This window comes from Pogona vitticeps, chromosome 1 (assembly GCF_051106095.1).
Source record: "Pogona vitticeps strain Pit_001003342236 chromosome 1, PviZW2.1, whole genome shotgun sequence".
In the NCBI taxonomy this organism is placed as follows: domain Eukaryota; kingdom Metazoa; phylum Chordata; class Lepidosauria; order Squamata; family Agamidae; genus Pogona; species Pogona vitticeps.
Window position 1 is genome coordinate 250,394,206 of NC_135783.1, and position 25,608 is coordinate 250,419,813.

Consider the following 25,608-nt stretch of genomic DNA (forward strand, 5'->3'; position numbering starts at 1 on the left):
CATTCTTCCTCTTAGCTATGTCCTTTTTACAAATCAAAAGGCAGAACTCTGCTTCCCATTATGTTCTTTGTAACAACCACATAAACAAAATTAAAAGGCAGACACCTCCTTCCATTTTTTCTTCTTCCTACAGAACTAGAATGGGTCTGTTTCCTTTATACTGCATAGAATTTTTGTGGGGGACTCTTGTATTATGAATTTCATAAATGCACCTATGAACAAGTTCCCAAGAGCATGTAGAGAGAGTTCACTTGAGACTAAACCAAAGAATGTGGAATGTGCAGATATTTCCTGCTAAAATATCTTCTAAGACCTTCTGCAAGAATAACTCCCACGAAGAGCTCCAGAGATCTCAAGCCATTTCAGAGCATTTTCTTCTGACAGATGTTGAATCACAACATTGGCTCAGTACAGCTCTTTACAGAGCTGCAGCCTTGTAATAACCACTTGCCTAAATGTCTGTGACCCATGAAAACAATTTCATATAGCAGAGGTGCTCTGCTAGACAGGGCTGGGTTATAAAGATGGCATGCAAAGGTCATTCTCCCTTTGGAGTCTACAACTTTAAAGATCAAAGGAGAGAATCATAAAAACAGACTTCCTAGTGCAGTAATAGAGGAAGGAGAAACACTGAGTTGTAGTGAAATGTCAACTTGCTATAAAGTTGTCATTTCAATTCTTTAGGCAGTGTATGAACTCCTGAATTTCTGCCTTCAGTCTTTTCCCCGAAGTCATGAAACTGAATGTGAAAATTTTTTTGTTTCCAATGTCTCTGTTTAAAACGACTTGGATTTTTTATCTTTGTTACCAGCTTAACATGTAAAAATAATTGTTCAAGAATTTCTCTATTCTGTCATGTTTTATAACATGTCTTAACTGTTTCTAATAGATACAATTTAATTCTGCAGACTGTTCATGATGGAAGACAGTTTATGAAGTTCATAGATCCTAATTTAGGAGTACCCTTGCCTGAAAGAGACTATGGCGGAAATTGCCTTATATATGATCCAGACAATAAAACAGATCCCTTTCACAATATTTGGGTAAGATACTAAGATTGAGAGACCTTAAATCAGTAATAGTATTTTTTGTTTGTGTGCTCATCGTATGCCTTGGGATGAGGATTCCCCAAAGTATGCCACCTCAGTGTTGCCATCTTTAGAGTTTTTAACATTGTCAGATTGCCTTCTTATATGTACTATAGCAATAAAATGCTTTACAGATGTTCTTAACCATAGCATCAATTGCATTGTCATAACAATGATCTGATAATGATGAATAGATACAACCAGGCTGCAGTTCACTTCTTTACTATAAAACATGTTGCATTATAACACAAGATTTCAGAAAGTTAGAAGGGAGAGATACAAATTTGGAATGGCATCCTTCAGTCTCGAGAGACTGTGGTAACGTGCTCTGTATGGAGGACTTGGAGAGTGCCCTCTTCAAAGCACGAAGCCTGGATAAAATAATATGGAGGATAGGCTGTTACCCAAGCAGCAAATCCCCCCTCTCCGCGTTGCTGAAATAGTCCAATGGAGAGGCAATAGACAATACAACTGGTTCCAGTGACGTAGCAGGAGTTGCCAGAACGACACAAACTACCTCCGGGACTCTGGCTCCAGATTTTGCCTCGAGGTTAACTCCTGAAGCCTTTTCCATCAGTAGATATAGCCACAAGGCAGTGGAGGTTTAAAATCGGAGTTTTCCTTCTCCTAGATGGGCTGCCTCCCAAGGCTGACGAGCCCCACCTACCCGGCCTGCTCCCTCACGGCATGGATGATGGTAGCGCCTCCTCCTCGTTTTTGTTACCCTCAGACGAGGATGACGACAGCCCGGCTTTTCCCCTTGCGGTGGTGACGACGGCGGCCCCGTCCTCCTCCATTTTCCCCTTCATTGGGGGGGTCGGCGGCTCCATGCACGCTGGTTACAAATATAGCATAACAACAACATACTCATGCAAGTTCAATAAACACTGTTCACCAGAGTTCATTATAACAGGCTTTCAAGTGATTTTCAGATTCGAAGGCCTTTTTTGCCTTTATCTTTTGAGCTTAAATACCTTTTCTAAAATTATACCCTGCACATAGCTTGGTGCCTGTTGGCTCTTTCTGGACAATCACAAAAACTTATCTTATGGGTAATTTTTTTAACCTACAGTTAATATCTATCTTTGACAAGCAAAATAAAACAAGGACTATATTACTGGTATCCCAGAGTGCCATCCAGTTCTGTTGAGAACCCGATCAGACTAATGCCTGCTCAGAATTCTAGATGGTACCAGGTTGGCGTGTCAAGAGGTTATTCAAAGTACATTATTTTTATTCAGCAAGTCTTAGCTTAGTGCCGTCTTGCCAAGCATCCAATCACTGCCTCATAATCTCATAGTCTTGAGGATGTGTCTCAGCTCGTGGTCCAGCAATGGTGAAGAGTCAATAGTTCTTCGTGGCCTCTGTGAATCACACCCTGGGTGATTCACACCTGCGCAGAGCCTCATCAGAAGATTCTAGAGCTTCTGCAGTAGCAATGAATACATTAGAATATGCCCCTCCCCACCCATATAAGTACCTTGGCACCAAACGTCCCCTTTCAGTTTCTTTCAACTGCCACGTTGAGAGCCTCATAATTCTGCTTCTATGAGTAAAAGAGAAAGAGAGCTTATTCTTGATTCCTTCCTATCAGTCTTTTTTTTAAAAAAAAAAAACTTAGATCAAACTTATTATCATCAGAGATTTTTCCCCCTTTCCCCTCACTCGGCCTCTGGCCACAGCATCAACCCTCTTCACTCATCAGTTTTCCTCCTCAATTATTTCTCGCCTCTCGAGATAATACCACTTAGTAGTCAGCCTATCTCTCGACAACCATCGGTGTTGAAGTGGCCATATCACCGAGAGGTATCTATACCTTAACCTGCTCCCCACTTGGTATCGAAAAAAAACTCAAACTGTCGAGCAGATTTCATCCACACGTGAGGCTTTTGCAGCCCCAGCCTCCCAATACTTTCCTACTACAATAGATGTTGAAAATCACTCTTCATGCTCGGCATCACCAGCGTCTGTTTATTCTACCACTATGCCATTGCATCAGCAACCTCCATTTCGACATCACAGAGACACAGGCTCTGATATCAGTGATCCTCAATATTCATGCTGGTCCATGGACACTCTCTCCATTCCGTTACATCAACACTGTTCCCGTCCTCTGGTAAATCCAAGTCATTCACCCCAGCACCATTACGACACTGAACTCAACAGCAAGGTCCATCCCTACCTATCTAGGTTCGTCGATGCTCAACCACTATTTTTCGATGTTGACGATCCTCAACATCAACAGATGTCCATGGACATGCCTCCTCCATTTTTTCCAACTCTTAACCGACAATACTATAAAACTCAGCCTCTCGACACCAGTTGATCGATAGTCCGTCAACTCCAGACGCAACCTCGATGGCTCTGACCATGGACCTTGGCCACAGACTCCATCAGTATTACCTCTCCAGAGTTGGAAATTGTCAATACCGATCCGCCGTCACCAGCAGAAGATTTCCAGACCTATACCCAACATGATTCGTATGACTAAATTCTTTGATCTGCAGATCCACCGACCGTTGACAGAACCAGGCTATCATCTATATGATCCCATTTCCAAAAATACAACCACTCCGTTACACGTATCGATGTTGCCATCTCTCTTTAGTCCTACACAGAGATTCTGGACAAAACCAGCTTCCTCCAATACCATGTCTATGCGGATTGATAACCTTTATAGAATCCATGACCCAAGAGCCATTTTCCTCCAAAAACAACCAGCTCCAAAGCATCTCAATTGAGATCTCAACACCGACAATCTCTCATACCACCAAATAAAGACAGCCGATGAAAAGACTCCATGGGTAGATGGCTTTACTCTTCTTGACACTGGTCAAGACACAGCCTTCACCATGTGAGTTGCTAATTATCAAAGAGCCATGGGAGCTTACCAGTGCTTCCTCTGGGACATGTCCACCTTTATAGAATCCCTGCCAGAGGGATTCATGTCTGCCATAGTGTTTTGAAGCTAGAAACATTTGCCTGCTGAAACAAAGAAAATTGAACTATGAATTTTTCAATACTTTTGAGGCAAGCTTTTCTATATCCAGTATGAAAATCTGCATCACACAATGTCTACAGGGATTTCTTGATTTGAGCCAATTTGCCTCCAAAAGTTGTGCCTTTTGCATAGCAGTGCAGCAGTATTCTAACCTCTAACTAAATTCCAAAGTGAACATCTAAAATACCAGATTTGAACACTTCCCTTTAGATAGCATTGGCACCTCTTTGGACTATAGGAAATATTTTCCCCTTCCTTTTTCATATTACTTCCCACCAATAAAAAGTCTTATCCCTTAATTTAAATTTTTAATGGCATTTTGTTTTCTTTTTTTAATGTCTGAAATATTTTATGAACTTTATGAGAAAATTATATGGGGCACCCACAGTAGTCTAAGTTCCAGTAATCATTGTAAACAATTTTTGGGATTTACTTTACTTTTTAAAATTTTTAACCTGTGTAACCTAATTATTCTGCTTGAATTATAGGACAAACTAGATGGATTTGTTCCTGCTCATTTCCTTGGCTGGTATCTAAAGGTAAAGCCTATTTGTTTCTGTATTCAGCTGTTGTTAGCTTTTGAAGGTACACTGCTTCTCTTGTAGTGTTGCCAGTGTGCAAAATCAATTACGTAAGGCAGTCATTTGCTAAAAAGTTCATCTAAATTCCTACCTGAAGAGCAGTTTGTTAACAGGCAGTCTTTTTACATCATACTTGCATACTTTTTGATAATTAATCCTTATGCAGCTGAAGTATTTTCAAATGAGATTTACAGAAACACCTTGCTTCTGTGATGGGGCTAATTCACATTCATGTGCATCCCCCTCCCCACTTGATTGGTAAATAGGTAGAGAAGCATTGTTTCCTCGAACCTACCAACATGAATTTGACCAAACTCTGGAAGGCAGTGGAAGACAGGAGGGCCTGGCGTGCTCTGGTCTATGGGGTCACAAAGAGTCAGACGCGACTTAACAACTAAACAGCAAAGATAAGCATTGTTAGTTGTACAAGTAAAAAGTTATCAAAATCTTGATACTACTGAAATATTCTCTTTTGATAAACAACCATAGCAGTTCTATTTCATAAATGCTGTTGATCATATTTTCAAGGTTTCTTCTGCAATGATTATAGCAGGAAACTCTTGTTCTGTTAATAGTCTGAATTTAAATGATCTAACCTTCAGAGGTTTAATTATGATAAGCCCATATGAACCTCTGCTGACTGTTTAACATCATAACAGCAAGATATAATTCCACTACTCTGTAGTTTTGTCTGCTGTCCAGGGGATCAAGAAGAACAATCTGGGTATTTGTGTCTTTGTGGGAATTATATACACTCTAAGAAAAACGTGTCCCTCTTTTTGATATTTTGTGTCTTTAAGTGCCTTAAACAACTGAAATAGTGAGAGTTTGAAAGAATACATTTGGTTTTTTATCAATTACAGAGTTTTCCAGAAAATAACAGAAAGGCACTTAAAAAAAAATTGGGGCAGACATTTTTCTTAATATACATATTTGAATAGCTAACATGTTAGGTTCTTTACAAAGTTTTGAAATTTCTGAGATATTTTATTTTCTTATTAGCACAAAGAGGCTTCATTTTTCTGGCTTTGAGCCATATTGGTCCTTCAGCTTCTTTGGGTACAGAATAATATTACCCTGTTCAGCAGTGTCTCGCAAGACGGGCGCTCCGTTTAACGACGAATCCGCATTACGATGAGTTTTTTTCGATCGCAAAAGCGATCGCAAAATGATGTTTTGAATGGGGGAATTTCTCTGTGTGATGATTGGTTCCCTGTTTTGGGAACAGATTTTCGCTTCCCGACGATCAAAACAGCTGATCGTTGGGTTTTCAAAATGGCCACCGGGTGCTCAAAATGGCTCCCCACTGTGTTTAGGAGCCATTTTTCGCTGCACAGGCACCCGAAAATGGCCGCCCCTATGGAGGATCTTCGCTGCATGGTGAGTTCTCAGCCGATTGGAACACATTAACCAGGTTTTAATGTATTTCAATGGCTTTTTGATTTTCACTTTACGACGTTTTCGTTCTACAGCGATTTCGTTGGAACAAATTAACGTAATGCAAGGCACCACTGTATTCTTGAAGACTTTCACGGCCAGAATCTGATGGTTGTTGTAGGTTTTTTGGGCTCTTTGGCTGTGTTCTGGAGTTTGCTATAACCAAGCTGAGGGGGTTCCCCACGGGCACTCCATCTGTCTGTTCATAGAGATCATTATCCCACTGAATGTAGCTGGTCATTAGGCAGTGTTAGAAAAGGGCACTTGATGTCTTCTGGAAAGATCTGCTGGATGAGTGTCAGAGTGTCCTTTATTGGTACCTTGGTAAATAGGATTACTATGTCAAAGCTGATCAGTCTGTCCCTGGGGTTGAGTTTTAGGGTGCTGATCTTGTTTATGAAATGTCCCAAGTCTCTAGAACACAGCCAAACAGCCCGAAAAACCTACAACCATAATACTACACTGTTTGGTGCTAAGACTTTGCTTATTGTTATTGGCGACAGGGATTATAGCTTAAATTCTTTGCCATCCTTGTAGCTTTGGAAAAGTGCTGGCTAATATATATAGTGAAAAAATGCTGCTTGACAAGCCACAGCTCCCTCCGTCCCTCCTTGCCTCTTTACCCTCAGTCCGTATCTCTCTCTCTCTCTGATCCTGCAATCCTCCCTTCCCCCTTCCCATTGCAAAAGGAAAAGCAGCCCTCTTCTCGTGAGAAGAGAGTTCAAGCAGCACATAGATATATAGTTCTGCAGGAAAATGTAGAGTAGTCCCATGATGGAGAATATGGAGATTCCCTGCTGCCAATTTCAACCAAACGACTGGGCGCTTTTGCTTTTAGTTTTATTTTTGCTGGAGACATTCAAAAGAAAGGCATTCAAAATACAAACTTCATGACCCCACAGGCACGCAGGTAATAAAGCAACTCAAGTCTGAGGGTATATTTATTTTGGGTTTGTACGCATTGTTATGTAGAAAGTGCCTAATTTAAATTTAAATTTAAGTTTAAACATAAAGTGCAAGGCTATAGTCCTGTCATGCTGACTGGTGAAATTTTTGACTGGTGAAACATTCTAAAAATTTTAAAGCCCTGTATGTATATATTGGTTATAATATGATACAACATAATGAAATATACAGGTACAGTGGTGCCTCGCTTAGCAATGTTAATGGGTGCAGCAAAAATCGCTGCTAAGCAATTTCATCGCTAAGCGATTTTGAAAAGCCCATAGAAACGCATTAAAACGCATTTAATGCGTTCCTATGGGCTTAAAAACTAACCTTATGCGAAAATCCTCCATTGCGGCGGCCATTTTCGGTGCCTCTAAAGCGAGGCAAAACAGCGGGTGGCCATTTTGTTTACCCGGCGGCCATTTTGGAACTGCCGATCAGATGGCTGAAAATGGGGGCTTTGCGATGATCGCTTGCCTGCGATCATCGCAAAGCGAAATTTCCCCATAGGGGCCATCGCAAAGCGATCGCTCTTGAGATGGCAAAAAGTCCATTGCAAAGCAATTTCATCGCTATACGGAGCGATTGCTATGCAAGGCACCACTGTATTCTTACAGTGGTTTCTGAATATTTTTCAGTGTATAAGACATCCCCCACTTCTTACCCAAAATTAAGAAATATAAGTGGGGCTTAGCAAGTGGGGGGGGATGGATCAAAGTGCCACAGGATCGCTTTGATCCTTGCCTTCCCCTCCTTTCGCTAAGGCTTAGCAAGTGGAGGGGGAAAGCAGGGATCAACACGCTGCAGGATCACTTTGATCCCTGCTTTCCCCCTCTTCTTGCTAAGTTCCGTGGGGCTTAGCAAGTGGAGGGGGAAAGCAGGGATCAAAGCGCTTCAGGATCGCTTTGAGCCCTGCTTTCCCTTCCACTTGTTTTTGTTCTTTTCTCAGCTTACTTCCATGTATAAGATGACCCACAATTTTTAGTCTAAAGATATTAGACAAAAGTATTGTCTTATACAGTACATGGAAAAATACGGTATATCCAAATATCTTTTTCTCCTTCAAAGTGCATGCAGTCACCAAGAGCAGTAGTTCCCAAACGTTGGTAACGCAGGTGTTCTTGGACTGTAACTCCCAGAAACCCCAGCCAGTACAGTTAATGGTGAAGGGTTCTGGAAATTGCATTCCAAGAACACCTGGATTACCCAAGGTTGAGAACCACAGCCCTAAAGGAATATGTGATAGTATACGATAACCCAAACATTCAGACTTTTTGGTTAATAAAGAGTAGAAAAAAGAAATTTGGTGATACAAAGTACAGTGTTGCCTCGACTTGCGGACTTAATTGGTTCTGGAAGATGATCGTAACTCGAAATGGTCAGAAGGCGAAGCACCATTTCCCATAGGAATACATTGAAACACCATTAATCCATTCGGGCCAAAGAAAAAAATCACCAAAGGAAAAAAAAATCACTGCAAGTCTCATTGGAAACTTCTGGCCAAAGGGGGGGGGGGAAGAAAGAAAAGCAATCAAGCATGCAAGACCCATCGGAAATGCACAGGAGACAAAGGGAGCAGGTCAGAAATGCAAAGAAAACAAATGGAGCAGATCAGAAATAAAAAAAGGGAAAAAGCAAGGGAAGCATGCATGACCCATCAAAAATGGGGGGGAGCCCAAAAGCAACCAACCCCCCCAAGACACATCAGAAATGGGAAAAGACACTCCAAAAAGCAACCAAACTGCCCAAGACCCATCAGAAATTGGGGTGGGGGGACGAAAAAACAAACGACTCCCAAGACCCATCACAGTGCAGATACATTACCCCCACCAGCCTGAAACCACGCTGCAAAAACACCCAGAACAGTTTTTTAAAAGCATAAAGCGGCATCTTACTTTACCAGGCAGATGCACACTCTCTAACTGCTGGGATAAAAGCGCTACAAAGAAGCAGCCTCGTTGCTACCTACAGTTAGCAATTAGAATTTCCCACCCTTTCCCCCTGCCTTTTTGTGTTTGTAAGTGGAAGCTCCGGTTGTAAGTCGAAATGGTCGTAAGTAGGGACATTCGTAAGTCGAGGCACCACTGTAAGTGGTTTGGGTTTTTTTTTAAGGTCAAGCAGTACAAGTACTGCTGTTTGCCTTGCTTATACAGAAATATATCCAAGTCTTTTCAGTGGAGCTTACATAGGATTGTGCTCTTTAGTACAGTTACTACTTCTATCTAAAATATTATAAATATATAATGTTTGGTTGTGTGTGTGTGTTTTTAATCAGCCCATCAGAAACACTAATGGACAATACTGTTCAGGTTTATTTAGCAATTTATTGGGAGACGAGTGTATATTATTTGAACACTTTGGATAAATATACAATTTAAAGAAATGTTATAATCAAGAGTGTGGAACTTGTGGGCGTCCAGAGGTTGTTAAACCATTATTCCCTTCATACCTTACCACTGGCCAGACTGGTGGGGAATGATGGAGAATGGAGTTTAACAACGTAGTGAGAAAGTCAAGCTGTTTATATAGAAATAAGATAGGGAGATAAGAGTGCAATAAATCAGTTATGTGCTGGTGAAGAAGTAGATCTCTCAGGCCTGCCTGCTCCTATGGAGCCCTGGGCAGGAAGGTAATTGTAGGCGGCAGCCAGTTACTTCCTGACTGAACAGTTTAGAGCTGCTGGTTCTGGATGAATTTCATGTGAGGGCATAAGGTCACAGTACTCTCCTCTACCTTTGCTGTAGTCTCACTAAACTTGCTCTCAAATATATCAGCCTTCCTCAGAATCACCTCTCAGAAAAGCTCCTGTGGATTTCTCACTATAGCTCTTCAGGGCATCTTGTAAGGGGCTTCATTTTCAAGATTACAAAAATTGTAATGTGTTCATCCATTTGCACAGCTGTAATTGTTTTCATTCTGAACAGTTACAGATACGTGCATGATCTGTATCTTGAATTAAGTAGGATGTTCATACATGTGAACAAGGCAGGCATAAATGCATGTAAACATTCTTATAAACATCTAAACATGTGCACATACAATGTAAAAGCATGTTTGATGTGTGTAAACAGCCCAGTTGGATTATCTTGTTACTGCTTAAATTACTAGTAGTATAATAGAGGCACAGATCCTCTACATACAAGGCATAGGGGAAATAATGTATCCTGCAGTCACATGACCTGGAATCCAAGCAGGGAACTCATTGCTTGGATTTTGAGTGTCTGCTAGGATTGCAGTGAGGGCACTATTTAGAAGCTTCTTATGAAATATAGGATTGCAGTGAGGGCACTATTTAGAAGCTTCTTATGAAATACAGGATTGCAGAGAGGGCACTATTTAGAAGCTTCTTATGAAATAGCTTCTTGCTTGGATTCTGGGTTGCCTCATTACAAGTGACATCATTTCCCCTGCACATACATTTACATAAGGGACTTGGGCTGGATTCTTCTGTAGTAAAGCAGTATTAATAGTTTCTGCCTTTTGGCATAGCATCAGTATTTTACATTTACTATATCTTCTAGGAAAGGTGTTGATAATATCTACTGAATCACAAAGTCAAAGCAGCCTAACCACCAGACAGCTTTTTCCAGTTGAGTCATGTGACAAATCAATGGTTCCACTTGCTCTGTAATGTACAGGTAACTTCAAGTGGCCAGTCTGGGAATTTTTTCTACTCTTACTGGTTCAGGGTATAATAGTTAGTTCACAGCTCAAACGTATGCATTAATACTCTGCATTTGATTTCAAATCATAATGCAAATATCTAAGATCCAGCCCAGGTTTTTGAAAAGAGACCAAGTACCTTAAGAAGATTTTTGTCTTCCTCTTTGAAAATGGGTCTACCATTTTAATGCTTACCAGATAGTTATGAGGTCTGCTGTTCTGCAGGTCTCAAAATAGTCCTCTTCAAAGGAGCACAGAGATCTGGATGTTAGGTAAAGTGCATAGAATAATGGAAGCTGATGTGAGAATCAGACAGAAAAATGTTCCACTTGTAATAAGGTGAGTGATACAGAAAGCAAAGCAAGAAAAATTCATCTTCTCCTAATGTAAGCTGGTATGGCTGCAAGCCTGTAACATTATCTCTGTCTGTCTGTCTGTCTGCCTGTCTGCCTACCTGTTGGGAAATAAAAAGGACCCAAGGCAGCTTACATTACTAAAAAGACAATATTTAAAAGCTAAAAACTGTAAGAATACAAATATTTTCTTAAAAGAATTAAATATTTAAAATGGTAAATAAAATCAATACTAAAAACACATCTGAAAGCAATGAGATACAACATGCAAGGCACAACAATTCATTAAAAAAATTCTCATACAGCCAGTCACTAAGGGAAAGCCTGCCTGAAGAGAAAGGTCTTTGCCCGCTTGTCAAAGGACACTACTGTAACCTCGGGAGTAAAACTCCAGTCAGACTGTTACTCTTTTGAGGTGTGTGTTGCATAATGCTTTCTTCAGAAGTTTTCATTACTGAGTAATCAAGATTTGGGATAATGTTCTAATTCACTTTTCCTTCCCCCCCTTTTTTCTCCCAAATTTTCTTTAGACACTAATGATTCGTGATTGGTGGATGTGTATGATTATCAGTGTAATGTTTGAATTTCTGGAGTACAGTCTGGAACATCAACTTCCAAACTTCAGTGAATGTTGGTGGGACCATGTGAGTACTTCCTTCTAAAGAAATAAGATGCAAAACAAGGTCTGAAAACAGCCATTTCCATTAAACCACAATTAAGAAGAGCTGCAACAAAATGAGACTGCTCATTTTGATCTCACAATCATATTAGAGGAGGGGATGGATCAAGTAGCAAGTAAGAAAGTGCTATCTTCATTAAAAAAAGAGAGATGAAATATTCTGTTTAATGATTTCATTCCTAATATTTAAACAAGATTTCATCTCTCTTTTTAATGGTTTATCCTGAGACATGAACAGAGGATACACGGCAGTGGAGAAAACCAGCAAGGGAAGAGTCACAGAGAAAGTGAAAATTTGCAAGTAGAGAGAGAATAGATAGTGTATCTCTACAGAATGTCTGATAGTCACAAACATCACAACTTAAAATTCAGAACATGTTTTCTTGCTAAGTAAAGGAAATGACAAGTGAACATCAGAGAAACTCTTAAATGATGCAGCAAAGTTCATTGCAATGCAAGTTATTCTAGAAGCTAACAAAAAAGGGTGTGGTAGGATGATCTCCATATTTGGCGGTAAGAAAATGAAACACTGATTCTGTATATGAAATCAATTCTTGTTTTTATGAATTGAGAAATATTATTTCCTGTCTAAGCAGTGGGTATATAACTGATCTTTTGATTTTGATTGTAGCATGCATTATGTACACACTTCAGAACTGTACATGGGAATATCTAATGAGTTAAAAAGTATCTCATTCATTATGAAAGCACATGTGCATAGAAATCCATACTGCTACTGTTGCTATGCTATAGAGCAGTGGTTCCCAACCTTGGCTAACCTGGGAGTTCTTGGACTGCAACTCCCAGAAGCCTTCACCACCAGCTGTGCTGGCCCAGACACCTGGATTATCCAGGGTTGGGAACCATTGCTATAGAGATTGGAACAAGAGTTTAAACTAGGGTGATTCTTCTTCTTCTTCCTCTTTTTTTAGTGGATTATGGATGTAATCTTATGCAATGGACTTGGCATTTACTGTGGAATGAAGACTTTGAGTTGGCTGTCCTTGAAGACATATAAATGGCAAGGACTTTGGAATATTCCCACATATAAGTATGTTAAATGGTGAATTTTCATATATGAAATAGAAAGATTGAAATCTCAGAGCTTCCAATTCCATATATACTAATATTTATAATTAGCAGGACAAATAGCCAAATTATTAATGGCGGCATTCTAAATGTGAGAAATTAACCTGGCATTAACAATGTGAACATGTCAAATACAGTGGTACCTCGCAAGTCGACGACCCCGCTAAACGATGAAGTGGTCAAAATGACCAGATAGGCGGAGTATAAATGGAATAAATAAATAAATAAATAAATAAATAAATAAATAAATAAATAAATAAATAATGAATCCGCATAACGATGACTTTTTGCGATCACTATAGCGATTCACAGTCATTCCAATGGGGGATTTTCACTGGACATTGATTAGGTCCGTGCTTCGCGAACCATTTGTTTGCGACAATTTTTACAGCTGATTGTCGGCTTCGCAAAATGGCTGCCCTGTGTTTTCCAGACCCATGCTTCGCAGGGCAGCCATTTTTACAGCTGATCGGTGCTCCCAAAATGGCTTCCCTATGGGCGATCTTTGCTGGACGACGAGGTATTTTCCCCATTGGAACACATTAAACCAGGTTTCAATGCATTCCAATGGGGAAACGGATTTCGCATGACGACGATTTTGCTGAACAGCGATTTCAATGGGACAGATTATCGTCGTCATGCGGGCCACCACTGTACGTTATTACACTGATAAAATTATGTGAGCTTGCTTGCTTGTATAGAAGATGAAAAACAGGTGGTAGCTGATTTGCCACTTTCACTGTTGAGGCTACCAAAAGTGACCTGGACATGAAAAATATTTCATGTAAACAAGATTGTTACTTCCAAGTTTGTATAAATACATCTCATATTATAAAACCAAACAATTCAAAGAAACAATGAACTCTGCCTTGCTAATAAGCAGTTGCCATGACATGTTAAAGCTTGAGAAGTCAGTTCAAATGTGAAGTTCAAATGAAAAGTGTTATACCATTCACGTTGCTCATCTAACATAAAGATACCTATATTGGAAGTAATATTGCTCCCAAGAACAAGATTTCAGAAGGCCTATCACTACAGTTATGTATGATTTCTTTGTACTCTAACAGTCATGTAAAATGGGAGAATAGGTTTTACTTTTTTATGTAGAAATGTACAATAGCCAAATTTATTTTTTATAGAAAAATGAATACATCCTGCAATCTTAACTTAGGATATTTATCACTATTCTCAAATTAGTTATATGAATGTGTACCAAAAATGTAAACATTCTTCTACAGCTGATTATCCATTTCAGTCAGAATCATTTCCAAACAAACCTGTACAGCTTTCTTGACAATGGCATTAGTTGCTATATCAAATATTCCTTTCAAAATTATGATGTACTGGTCTAGTTAGTATGTAGGAAGTGTGTTCTGAATATGCAAATAAGCACATTCATAGCTGTGTTTTATGCATAATTTCATGGGTGGTACATTAATGTAAACTTCCTAAATTCAGGGCTTAGTATTTGACTCATGTTAATCAAATTCTTAAAATTATTCCCAACATTTCTGAGCCATTGTCTCTTTGAATAGATGTTTAATTAGAAAGCACACTTAAATGTGTACTAACTTTATGTCACAGTAACATGAGATATGTAATTTTCTCCCAGAGGTAAAATGAAGAGAATTGCTTTCCAATTCACACCATATAGCTGGGTTAAATTTGAGTGGAAGCCAGCATCCAGCCTTCGCAGATGGCTAGCAGTGTGCGGTATTATTTTTATAGTAAGGATCTCTTTTGTCTTCATTTATAGCAACTATAACTTCCAAAATTGTTTGTGCCTTCTTAATTTTTAAACAAAGGTTTGACAAAGCAGAGTTACCTGCTGCCCTCGTGTACTGTTTCTAAGACTACTTGACTTCCTGTGTGGGTTTTTTGCTTCATAATTTTAGGGTAAAAATTATAGATGTTAAACAATCTATTTCTGTTATACTGAACTTAAATTGCATTATACTGTAGGAAGACTGGAGAACGCCAAAGGAAGAAAGGGGCATATCTTACGAATTGCTGACAATGTTTTGTAGAATTAAAAAAACCCACTAATGTGGAAACCTATCCTTGTGAACTATTTTAATTCTGATACAATGTAGAGTTTAGAAACTGGAGTCTCCTAAAATGTAATTGGATGGTATGTGTGTTTCAGTTTTTATTGGCAGAATTGAATACTTTTTACTTGAAATTTGTCCTGTGGATGCCTCCAGAACACTACTTGGTCCTGTTGAGACTTGTATTTTATGTGAATGTCGGAGGTGTAGCCATGAGAGAAATTTATGATTTCATGGATGATCCGTAAGTTTTTTCTCTTATGCAAAATAAGTTTATGTCTTTATTTTAATAATGTGGTGACAAAAAATAGCAGGGCTATGGGTGGACCTGTCTGCTAGTACTGTATAGAGAAACCCTGTAGCCCGCTTAAAAAAATAATTCAGACTAACTATACAATAGTTTACAAAGTACATGTGCTTTGGATTGCCTCATGCCATTTTCAAAGATGCAGAAGTACATAACAAGCTGCTTATAATTCAGAATAGTTCGAATGCAGTTAGCTGCTGCACAGAGCAGCCTTGGTTTAACTTGAAATAGGACTTAATGCTACAGCTTTGTGAAAACAAAGTTATGTCTGAAGGATCTGGCTCTTAAGACCCTTCAAAATCCTTTTCTTCCCAACAGATTTTGTTAATGTTTTTGACACCATCTTCCTGTTCAGTTGTTAATATTTTACGGCCATTTGCCTTCACATGGCAATGCATACACTAAACAGTGGCCTAATTACATTATTTTCATTTTGCTTCATTTTCTGGTAATCGCTAGGACCCAGATACCAGGTTTTGTTTATGTTTGTGTTTTCCTTTAGTGAAAGTGGAACAACCTAGCTGACCCATAACTTTAAGCTTATTTTCTCTTCATTGACCAACACCAAAAGTGTCTTCTTTCAGTATCTAGAATTCTAATACAGTGGTGCCCCGCAAGACGGGCGCTCTGTTTGATGACGAAATCGCATCACGATGAACTTTTTGCAATCGCAAAAGGGATCGCAAAACAATGTTCCCAATGGGGGAATTTTGCTTTGCGATGATCAATTCCCTGCTTCGGGAACCGATCATCGCAAAGCGATGATTTTTTAACAACTGATCTGCGGTTTCAAAATGGCCACCGGGTAAGCAAAACGGCCGCCCGCTGTGTTTTCACACAGATTCCTCGCTGCACAGGCAGCAAAAATGGCCGCGCTATGGAGGATCTTCGCTGGACGGTGAGTTTGAAGCCCCTAGGAACGCATTAATCTGGTTTTAATGCGTTTCTATGGGCTTTTAAAATCGCATCACAATGTTTTCATTCTACAGTGATTTCGCTGGAACGAATTAACATCGTGATGTGAGGCACCACTGTACTTTAAGATCAGTTTCACCTGCAAGTCTTTGACTCTAAAACTGGGAAGAAGGGCCAAGTGTGTTTAGTTGGATTTCAGGACATTCAGCAGTGACAGGCCATCCCCTAGCCCCTTGTGTTGGACCTACTGGTTTGGGATGTCCTTTCTGCTTCAAGATAAGAAAGTTTTCTGCTTTAAAAAAACTGTTCTGGGTGTTTTTCCAGTGTGGTTTCAGGCTGGGGGGTTTATGTTTCTGTGCTGTGATGGGTCTTGGGGGGGGTTGTTTGTTTTTTTGGTTCCCCCCATTTCTGATGGGTCTTGGGGGATTTGGTTGCATTTTGGGTTTTCCTCCCCATTTCCGATAAGTCTTGGGGTTTTTTTTGTTTGTTGGCTTCGCTTCCATTTCTGATGGGTCTTGGGGGGTTTGGTTGCTTTTGGGGGTTTTTTCCCACATTTCCGATGGGTTTGGGGTTGTTTGTTTGTTGGCTTTTCTTTGTTCAGAAAGCTAAGTAAATTTAACCTAGCTAAGTAACTGATGGATTCCTGTGCAGAGAGAGCATTGAAGCTGTCTGCTCTGTTGTTCTCTCAGAAACACTTTTGGAAGTCCTGGCAAGTTTTCTAGGGAAAGATTTGGACCAATAGGGGCTGGATTTAAGGATCCATTGGGTCCCTTCCAGCTGTACAGTTCTGAGATTGTTTCCTGATGGCCTGATAGAGTTCTGCATGGTTTGTTCATGTCTGCTTCTTCTGAAAAACATGTAGTGGGCTGAGGACAAATCAAGATAACAAGATAAAATCTAAAGGTATAATGAACAAATCCTCCTAGTTCAAGTGCTAAACAAAGTACATTTCCACTTTGACTTTTTGTGGTGTGAGAGCCAGCCAAACTATTTTAGTTTGAGAAATAATCAAATCACAGCTTATGTAAGGTTGCAGAGCTAAAATTTGTGCCATTAGGCAAAGAGATTATCTAAGATTTGGAAGTGTCTCCCTCTCTTGGAGCATTGAATACAGTGAATGAGCATATTATGCAGTGGTATGAGTTTGCCCTGGATAATATATTTGGATTTGGAAGAGTAAATGTGAGTGTCTCACATCTGGATTCCATCTGACTCCCCTAGTTTTGGCTGGGGAAAGAATGTTTCTCCCCAAAGCTGATTTAAAAAGTGATCTTCAAGGCTTTCAATGTTTTGAAGTATATGACTTACCTGTCTCAAGCCATTTGGAGCTATCTCCTTTGTTGCTTAGATCAAAGTAGGCCAGCCGTCGTTCTTATTCTGTTTGTGACACATTGCTGTTCGGATTCTGAAGAATGGTTTGTTGAGGTGCAGGGAGGACTTGCCTTAAAAGGTATTTTGCATGCCTTCCACTTTTATCCTTCTGTTTTATTGCATTACCACAATTACATATAAGTTAACCTTATTCTAAAATAGATGTAGAGCTCAGAATTTTCTAATCTGAGTGGGAGCAGTTCGCCAAGACTTCAGACGGTCCCTGCCCCACCCTTCAGGCTTGTCATCTAAGATCCTTTCAATTAGACACCACATTGAATCTGGGACCATAGATAGGCACAGTATGTGCTCTGGCACTAAGCCGTGGCATGCTTCTCTTCCCACTCTTTAGAAAAAGACATGCAAATGGATATTAGTTGCCAACTATACAAAAAGCATTGTTTTGCTAGACAAACAACATTCTAATCCTTCAGAGAATTCTGGGACCCTTTATCATTTATGCATGCATGCAGACAGACAGACAGAAACCAGATGGTGTTTGTCGTTCTCAGCTGGTTTCCACTGACCTCTGTGGGACAAAATTAATCCTGTACTCTATAAAGCAGAGCTGATTAGATAAAAAATATTCTGCTTCTTACACCCAATACTAACATTGCCATGAGTGGAGAGGTTTTTACCCCAATGGACTCCTCTATGGATGTTTTTATTTTTCTCCAGTATAGATTAATGAGGTTCATTCCCAAAGAGTCAAAGACAGTGCTGCTCACAGCCCCGGCTTGCTTGTCCATCATCAGCATGGACTCCAGCTTGGGGTGGGGACAAGACAGTGCCCTCTTCTTCCTTTCTCAAAAGTAGTTCAAAGGTAGAGGAAAAGTGATGCTGTCTCTGATGTTTTCCTTCAACTTGAGAAGTAGGTTTAAGCAGAAGGAAATGCTGTAGAATACTGTTTCTTCTCTGCCCTGAACATAATTGCTGAGTTGAAGTGGGAGAAGGATTCCTCCCCACTTTGAGACAGTTTGGTGTAAAGCAAGGTTTGGAAGAACCAGTCTTTCTCTACTCTTGCTCTGTTTGAAGGACTAGCAGTCATGGGAGAGAGGTTATTTCAGGAAGGGCTGGGAGTTTCCATTTCCATCCCATTTGATAAAACTCTTAATACTAATTAAGAGAATAAGGTGTTCTATTATTATGTTTCAAGCTGTAGCAGTCACTATTGGTTCTAAAATTCTGTTCTGTAGACTTTTCCAAGAAGAGAATATTTAAAATAATATATTTCCCATTGTACAAGTAAATGCTCAAAGAAGAGATTCTTAAAGAAATATAGTTTTGTTTCCCAATTCAGAATTGTATAATACAATTGTGACTTGTAAGCAAGGTAGAATTGCACATGAAAGTTGTGTATTTGTAGACTGTTTGCGTGTGTAGGTGAGTGATACAAAATGTTTATATATTTTTCCCTACCTTGAATGATCAAAATTAGAATAATAACCTCTTATGTTATACTTACCATATTCTTCGTTAAATTAATTGGCAATAAAGATGTTACAGGAGGGGTGTGACATTGGGATACCCAGTGTGGTATAATGGGTCGAGTGACGGACTCCTCATTTTTCTCTTCTTGAAAATAGGGGCAACATTAGCCCACCTCTAGTCATCAGGCACACCACCCATCCTCCTTGATTTCAAGATAGTGGTCCTCAGAGTTTCTCAGCCAGTTCCTATTCAATACTCTAGGATGCACTTCACTGGACCCTGGAGATTTGAATTCCTCCAGAGCACAATAGGGCCCCCATATCTGTGGGATCAGTATCCATGGTTTCATTTATCAATGGTCTGAAAATATTGAAAGTATTAAATTAAAAAAACAAATTCATGTTTATACAATGTAGTTACCAGAACTTGCCACTAGAGGGAACCAGAAGCTATGTTATATAAGTAGCTCGCAACTGTATAGCTATTTTGCCTAGTCTCCCGGCATCTTGAAGTGACTCCCTCTACTTTGCAGAGCGTTGTTGTTGCTAGCCAACCTCAGCTATTATCTTTATAGGAATAGTACATAGGATTTGCTATCTGCAGTTTTCAGTATCCACAGAGTGGGGCTTGGAACCAATCTCCTGCGGATACAGGGGTCCTGCTGTAATAAGGTGTAACAAAGAATAAAGGTTAAACCAACATCTTTTGTTCTTAACTAAACAGTCCTTAATGGTCTTCATCGGTTCACTACACATCAGCCCTTGCTTAGCAATCTAATAGTCTCTCCCCAAAATCCCAATTCACTATCTTGCTGTCTCCTCCTCCTCCAGAGACTCATATATCTTGTGACTCTGCCTCTCCAGCACTCTCATTGGTACATGCAGATAGCACATTAATATTCATTACCTGGGCAGACACCACATAAGGTATTCCTTGGCTCTTTATTTGTCAAACTAAAATGCTGTTCCCTCCACTTGTATTTCACATTTACCTGGAGAGTCACAGACTGTCTTTTGGGGGGGAAACTGAACTAAACTAAGAACTGAGTTCTTCTTTCCTTTGTCAACTGTTACAATTTTTCCATCCCCACTGAGTAGCTATGTCTTTTTCCCTATCTTTTGCTACACACCTACCTGAAGAATGCTGTTTTGTTGTTTTAATGTCTCTTGCTAACCTCAGCTCATTCTCTGCATTTGCCTTCCTAACGCTATCCCTGCGATTCTTTGTTGCTTGTCTGTACTCTTCCTTTGTGGCCTGGCCTTTCCTCTGCTTGCTATATATGTCCTTTTTAGTTTTCAGATCCTCTCTGAATTTTTTGTGAAGCCACATTGGTCTTTTCTGCTGTCTTCCACCTTTTTTAAAAATTGTACAGTTTGTCTTTAGAATTTCATTTTTAAGAAACTGTCACTCTTCTTAGACTTCTTTTCTTTTTAGGCGTTCCTGCCATGGGATCTTACTTGTCATTGTCCTGAGTTTATTAAAATTGACTTTCCTAAAATCCAGCATACACATGTGGTTACATTCCACTTTTGATGCCTTTGGAATCAAGAACTGAAGTATAACAAGGTCACTTTCCGCCAGAGTTCTCCTTACTTGCCACTTCCTCCGCCAAGTCATATCTATTAATTAAGATCAAGTCCAGGATAGCTAATCTTCTAGGTTCTCCCTCCACCTTTTTAGGAGAAATTTATCAGCCTCACAAGCCAGAAATTTCTTGGAAGGCCCATGCTTGGTAGAATTTGTGCCCCAAAATGTATCATGGTAATTTAAATCTCCTATTACTACTACATAGTGTCTCATTGAAATCCTTACAATTTTTTTTGAAACAAAGTCCACTAAAGTTCTTGAACACTGTGGAGATAATGTTTAAAGTCAAATGCTTTTGGAGATGTTGCCATCAAAGTGTTGAACAATGCTGAAAGTAATACTCTGATATCATTGGATTGTGTGTTATGAATTGTATTTCCCACAGTAATTCAGTGTGACTTGTGCAACTCTTAAAAATAATGCATATTGTGTAATTGCTTTGCAAATGTGATTTTGAAAAAAAACAAATGTGTGTACCTATATATTAATACTGTTGTTTTTATTGCAGGAAGTTCCATAAGAAGTTGGGTCAGCAGGCATGGCTGGTTGCTGCTATTACAGCTACAGAGTTCCTTATTGTAATAAAATATGATCCCTACACTCTAACATTGTCACTTCCTTTCTACATTACTCAGTGCTGGATCCTGGGAATCATTCTTGTGCTTACATGGACAGTGTGGCGCTTCTTTATCCGGTAAGCAAAAACTGGATTCTTGACTGGTTCATTTGGTTTTAGTTCTGAATTCAAACAGCCTTATTTTGTTAGAATTGAAAGTTACCAGGATGACATATTGTAGAAATCATGAAAAATGTGAGCATTTGGATTTTGGCTGTAGTAATCTAAGGCTACGGTATGTAAAAGGAACTTTCAAAGCAGGAAGACTGCAGTTGGTAGAAGCAGGCTTTTGCATAATGGTTATAGCATTTAGATTAAGTTTTTGACCAATTGTAACAAGCCCTTTGATAAACAATTCAAAACAACTACAGTGGTGCCTCACTAGACGATTACCTCGCAAAATGGTTAATTCGCAAGACAATGGGTATTTGCGATCGCTATAGTGCTTCGCAAAACGGTTTTCCCTATGGGCGATTTTCGATAGACGATGTTTCGGTCCATGCTTCACAAAACGATTTTTTTCCCAGGACCGTTTTTCACAAGATGAAAATTTTGACAGCTAAGTCCACGCTTCGCAAAATGGTTTTTTAAGGGACGGTTTTTCACAAGACAGCGATTTTGACAGCTGGGTCCGTGCTTCGCAAAACGGTTTCTCTATGGGCGATTTTCACAAGATAACGATTTTCCCCATTGGAACGCATTAAATGGATTTCAATGCATTCCAGTGGGGAACCACGTTTCGCAAGACGGTGTTTTCACAAGACAGCGATTTAACATCGTCTTGCGAGGCACCACTGTACTTGTTTAATCGGCTGCCATGAATTTGATCTATCTCCTAAGAGTACAGATGTCTTCAGTTTTCTGCGTGTCATTAAATTTTGGAGGAAGCAAAGAAGTATGCTGCTGTTCCATTGCCTTCTGGAAAGCAGGGCAAAACAGTAATAAATAATGGCCTGCAGAATGCTTTGCTCCCTTACCAATGGCAGAAGAGGCAAATGATAGAGGGTCCCATGTGGTACCTCCTGAATTGACCTCTGTAGTACAGAATTCCATTTGGAAGGATACAGCCCAGTCCTCTGGACTCATAATATGTATGTTTGTGCTCCCCCAAGAGGGAGGAGGAGAGAAGCAAAATTCCACTCCACTGGATTCTGCTGGCTAAATGCATGACAACTTGCTGCTGTTTTTCTTTCTGCACTTATTTCCTCAGTGGGATAGAATGCTAGGTTGAGTACCAACTAGCCCACTGTGTTCGTGATGGAAGACAGAGAGATATATGGAGTCAACTGATCGACTCTTGATTGTTTTGCACTCTTTTTAAAAAATCTATCTGCACACTGATTTTTTTTTTGCTCTGCACTGCTTAAAAGCTTTTAACTCTAGGAGAAAGGCAGCAGCTACAGTTTACACAGCAAAGAAACTGAGTGTTTTTGATAGAAGATACAGTGTCTCCTTTCTGGGGGGCATATGAAATACAGTGGTGCCCCGCATAGTGACGATAATCCGTTCCGAAAAAAAAAAGCCTATAGGAATGCATTAAAACACGTTTAATGTGTTCCTATGGGCAAAAAATCACCGTTATGCGGAAATCCTCCATGTGGCCGCCATTTTCGCTGCCCGGTAAGCGAGGAAAGGGCGCGAAAACACAGCGGGCGGCCATTTTCTTTACCCGGTGGCCATTTTGCAACCGCCGATCAGCTGTTAAAAACATTGCTATGCAAAAATCGGTAAGCGAAACGCTTACCGATCATCGCAAAGCGATGTTTTACCATTAGAAACATCACAATGCGATCGCTTTTGCAATCGCAAAAAACACATCGCTATGTGGATTCATCGTTAAACGAATTGCTCGTTATGCGGGGCACCACTGTATGGGATAGCAGTTCCTTCCTTGGTTTGTGGAGAAGGTTCAACAAAGTCTGTTGAGTAGGAGGAGGCTGTCTCCCATCTCCTGGGCATTTGTAAGGCTGTCATGGTAGCTTTTAGGCTGTCACCTTGGAACTGGGAGATACATTAGTATTTAGTTATAGCCAACCTGACTTGGTTTATTAGAGGAGTGCTAGAGGAAAAGAAAAGGTGGTCCCTTTGTAAATTAAAGCTGCTTTGACTTCTTGTTTTTAAATAAGTATGTTTCTGCTTTATTCCTAGTGATATCACTTTACGGTATAAAGAGATAAGAAGGCAAAAGCAAGAACATAAATACGGAAAGGAAAAGGACAGGTGTTTAATCAACGGTGATGGACATTCTGTACCTGCAGATGAGCACAGTGGGAATGGACTACGAGAGAAAAAACTATGAACTTCAGTAATGTTCTAAGGGCTAAGAGGGTTATTTTTTCTTAACTTGCAAGTTTAACCCTCCCTAGTTTTGTAATTTTCATTGTTTTCTTTTGTGTGAGACTCCTGTTGAAAAAGGCACCACCTCATCTCTTTTGAGGAAGGTGTTTACAACTAACATTACAAGCAGTACTCCTTCTGCAAGGGAACCTCCACTTAAGTGTATTGTAAATGTTTGTGTCATCTTAGAAAGAAGAAGATTGGGGAGGTTTGAACATGTGCAAAAGGGAATCTGGTGGCTCCAGTTCTGGAGAACTTGTCCTGCTCAGAGCATCATGAACACTTTTTCTGGAGTACGTATGTACAGTCTGAAAAGCAGTTTGGTGTCTTCTGCTGAACTGCCTTGAGCTGTGAATATAATATTCATGTCCTTCTGATTTATTCATCAGTTAGGACAATAGGAACAAAATGAATGGAGGGATGCAATTGAAGCATGAGAACAAACTGCATAACTTGCACAGTATACTATTGCAACAGCCCTTAGAGGTCTTGGATCTAGCTGCCTGTATCTCAAAGTAAAGGTGCATTACCTTAAAACAGCCTGCAAGTTTTATACAACTTGTTGATACTAAATACCTCTTCAGTTCATTTTTATCCCATTAGGTCAGAAAGTTTAATGCTTAACTTTGGTGTTTTCTACCCAAATGAAGTGCAGGCTAAAACAAGTAGAAAATAGTTCATCTACCAAAGCTGTGTGCTCATTGCCTTATTCTTCTACTAGTGAGCTGCTTTCTGCTCTTGCCTTGCATCCTGGATCCCCGTTGTAAAAGGCAGAGCCTGTCATATAATTCTCTAGGTCTGTCTTGTTACTTCTAGAGTTCAAGTTGAACTTAATACAGTGGGGATGTTTGCAGGCAGCTGCAGTCGACACAGTTACTAAATGAGAAAAGGCTACTGCCAACATCTCACAGAAGCCTCCCATCCAAGGACACTGGCTGTCTTACTTATCACTTGCCTTCAAAAACAAATGGTGTCCATGTCATGGACATTTCTACAGTTACAGTTGTCATAGGAATTCACATTGTAATCCTAAATCAGCTATGGATTTCCCCTTTATATGTTACCCTAAATTAATGTTGCATTAATTTAATATATGGATTTTTGGGGAATTTGTTTTGAAATAAAGCTGCTGCTGCTTTTTCTTTTTTTAAGTGAAAATAAGCTAAGAGGCTAGCCCTTCTCTTGCCATCTCTCCCCCATGAGATCTCAAAAATGCTGCTGGTTAAAGCACAATGGACAGACCTTGGCTTCCTTTCATAATGATACTTGAATGGCAAAACAAGTCTGCCTTTGCCTTGTTACTACAGTGACACTAATGTTCTCTGAAATAATGGATACTTTCATTAGCAGGGGGGAAAGTCCTGTAAATGAATCTCTAAGAGCTCAACAAATGAAGTAATTTTTTAGCATATAAAATCAGTAAAGGAACTCTGCTCGATGATGGTCAATATGAGAGAGGTCATGTGAAGCTTATTCTTTGATTTGTGCATTTTAGTGCTCTTTAGTCACTGAATGGCTGATGTTTAAAATTAGGAGCTATTTACTAATTAGTAATAAGGGATACTATGGCTCTAACTAGACACTAACAGACAACCCTAAAAGCAAATGCTGAGCTGGTACATAGAACAAGCCTCTCCCCAAATATGGATGCGGTAGGTATTTGAAGTTGTTCAAGTTCATTTTGTACCTATCTCGTGAACTGACTAGAGGTAGTACCTGTGCTAATGTGGCCCAGTTTTGCAAGATGTACCTAGACGTACAGTTTTTGTCTGGTTTTGTACTAGTAAATTTTGCCCCTCTTGTAATTTTTGTATTGTAGCATCCTTCATGGTAATTCTGGTGATAAGAAGTGCGATCGAGAGAACCTGAAGGGAATTTTTTTGAGAACCAATTATGTATAATTTCACTGACAAAAAGGAAAAAACCCTTTGTTTTCCCAGTTGAACTTGACCTACTTTCAAAACATGACTTTTCGTATTGATCTTTTTGTTCACTGAAATGTTAAGTCTTACATAGTCTGGATAACTGAACAAATGTAATAAAAGGGTGTTTGCTGGTGTACTCCTGAATTCTGAACTTTGTGTAGGAGGTAAGAAGGTTCTTATTGCGAACTAACTATAGCTGCAATTTTTCCAGGGGCAACTGGGTGCTCTCTGA

The 25,608-nt window shown here is 39.7% G+C and overlaps 1 protein-coding gene and 2 long non-coding RNA genes across 4 annotated transcripts in view; 2 read left to right on the forward strand and 1 right to left on the reverse strand.

Annotated features, from left to right (window-relative positions):
* Nucleotides 1-25,512, forward strand: part of PTDSS2 (phosphatidylserine synthase 2) — a 66,713-nt gene extending 41,201 nt beyond the window's left edge. Inside the window, exons 5-12 of one of the 2 annotated variants that reach the window (XM_020784087.3) lie at nucleotides 909-1,043; nucleotides 4,578-4,628; nucleotides 11,602-11,715; nucleotides 12,683-12,801; nucleotides 14,452-14,566; nucleotides 14,986-15,131; nucleotides 21,007-21,192; nucleotides 23,263-25,512. In XM_020784087.3, coding sequence (XP_020639746.2) covers nucleotides 909-1,043; nucleotides 4,578-4,628; nucleotides 11,602-11,715; nucleotides 12,683-12,801; nucleotides 14,452-14,566; nucleotides 14,986-15,131; nucleotides 21,007-21,192; nucleotides 23,263-23,413 — 1,017 coding nt within the window. In that variant the 3' untranslated portion in view covers nucleotides 23,414-25,512. Of the gene's footprint in view, nucleotides 1-889; nucleotides 1,044-4,577; nucleotides 4,629-11,601; nucleotides 11,716-12,682; nucleotides 12,802-14,451; nucleotides 14,567-14,985; nucleotides 15,132-21,006; nucleotides 21,193-23,262 lie in introns of both variants that reach the window. The other variant, XM_072985569.2, reaches the window with a different exon arrangement.
* On the reverse strand, nucleotides 1,295-11,186 carry LOC140703075 (uncharacterized). Its single transcript, XR_013540726.1, has 5 exons — nucleotides 10,914-11,186; nucleotides 4,966-5,064; nucleotides 3,980-4,073; nucleotides 2,569-2,634; nucleotides 1,295-1,923 (listed from the first exon to the last, which is right to left on the reverse strand). It is a non-coding gene; the product is annotated as an uncharacterized LOC140703075 (long non-coding RNA).
* LOC144586035 (uncharacterized) lies at nucleotides 4,644-8,567 on the forward strand. The gene is made up of 2 exons (XR_013540727.1): nucleotides 4,644-8,161; nucleotides 8,302-8,567. It is a non-coding gene; the product is annotated as an uncharacterized LOC144586035 (long non-coding RNA).
* Nucleotides 25,513-25,608: the final 96 nt, after the last annotated feature.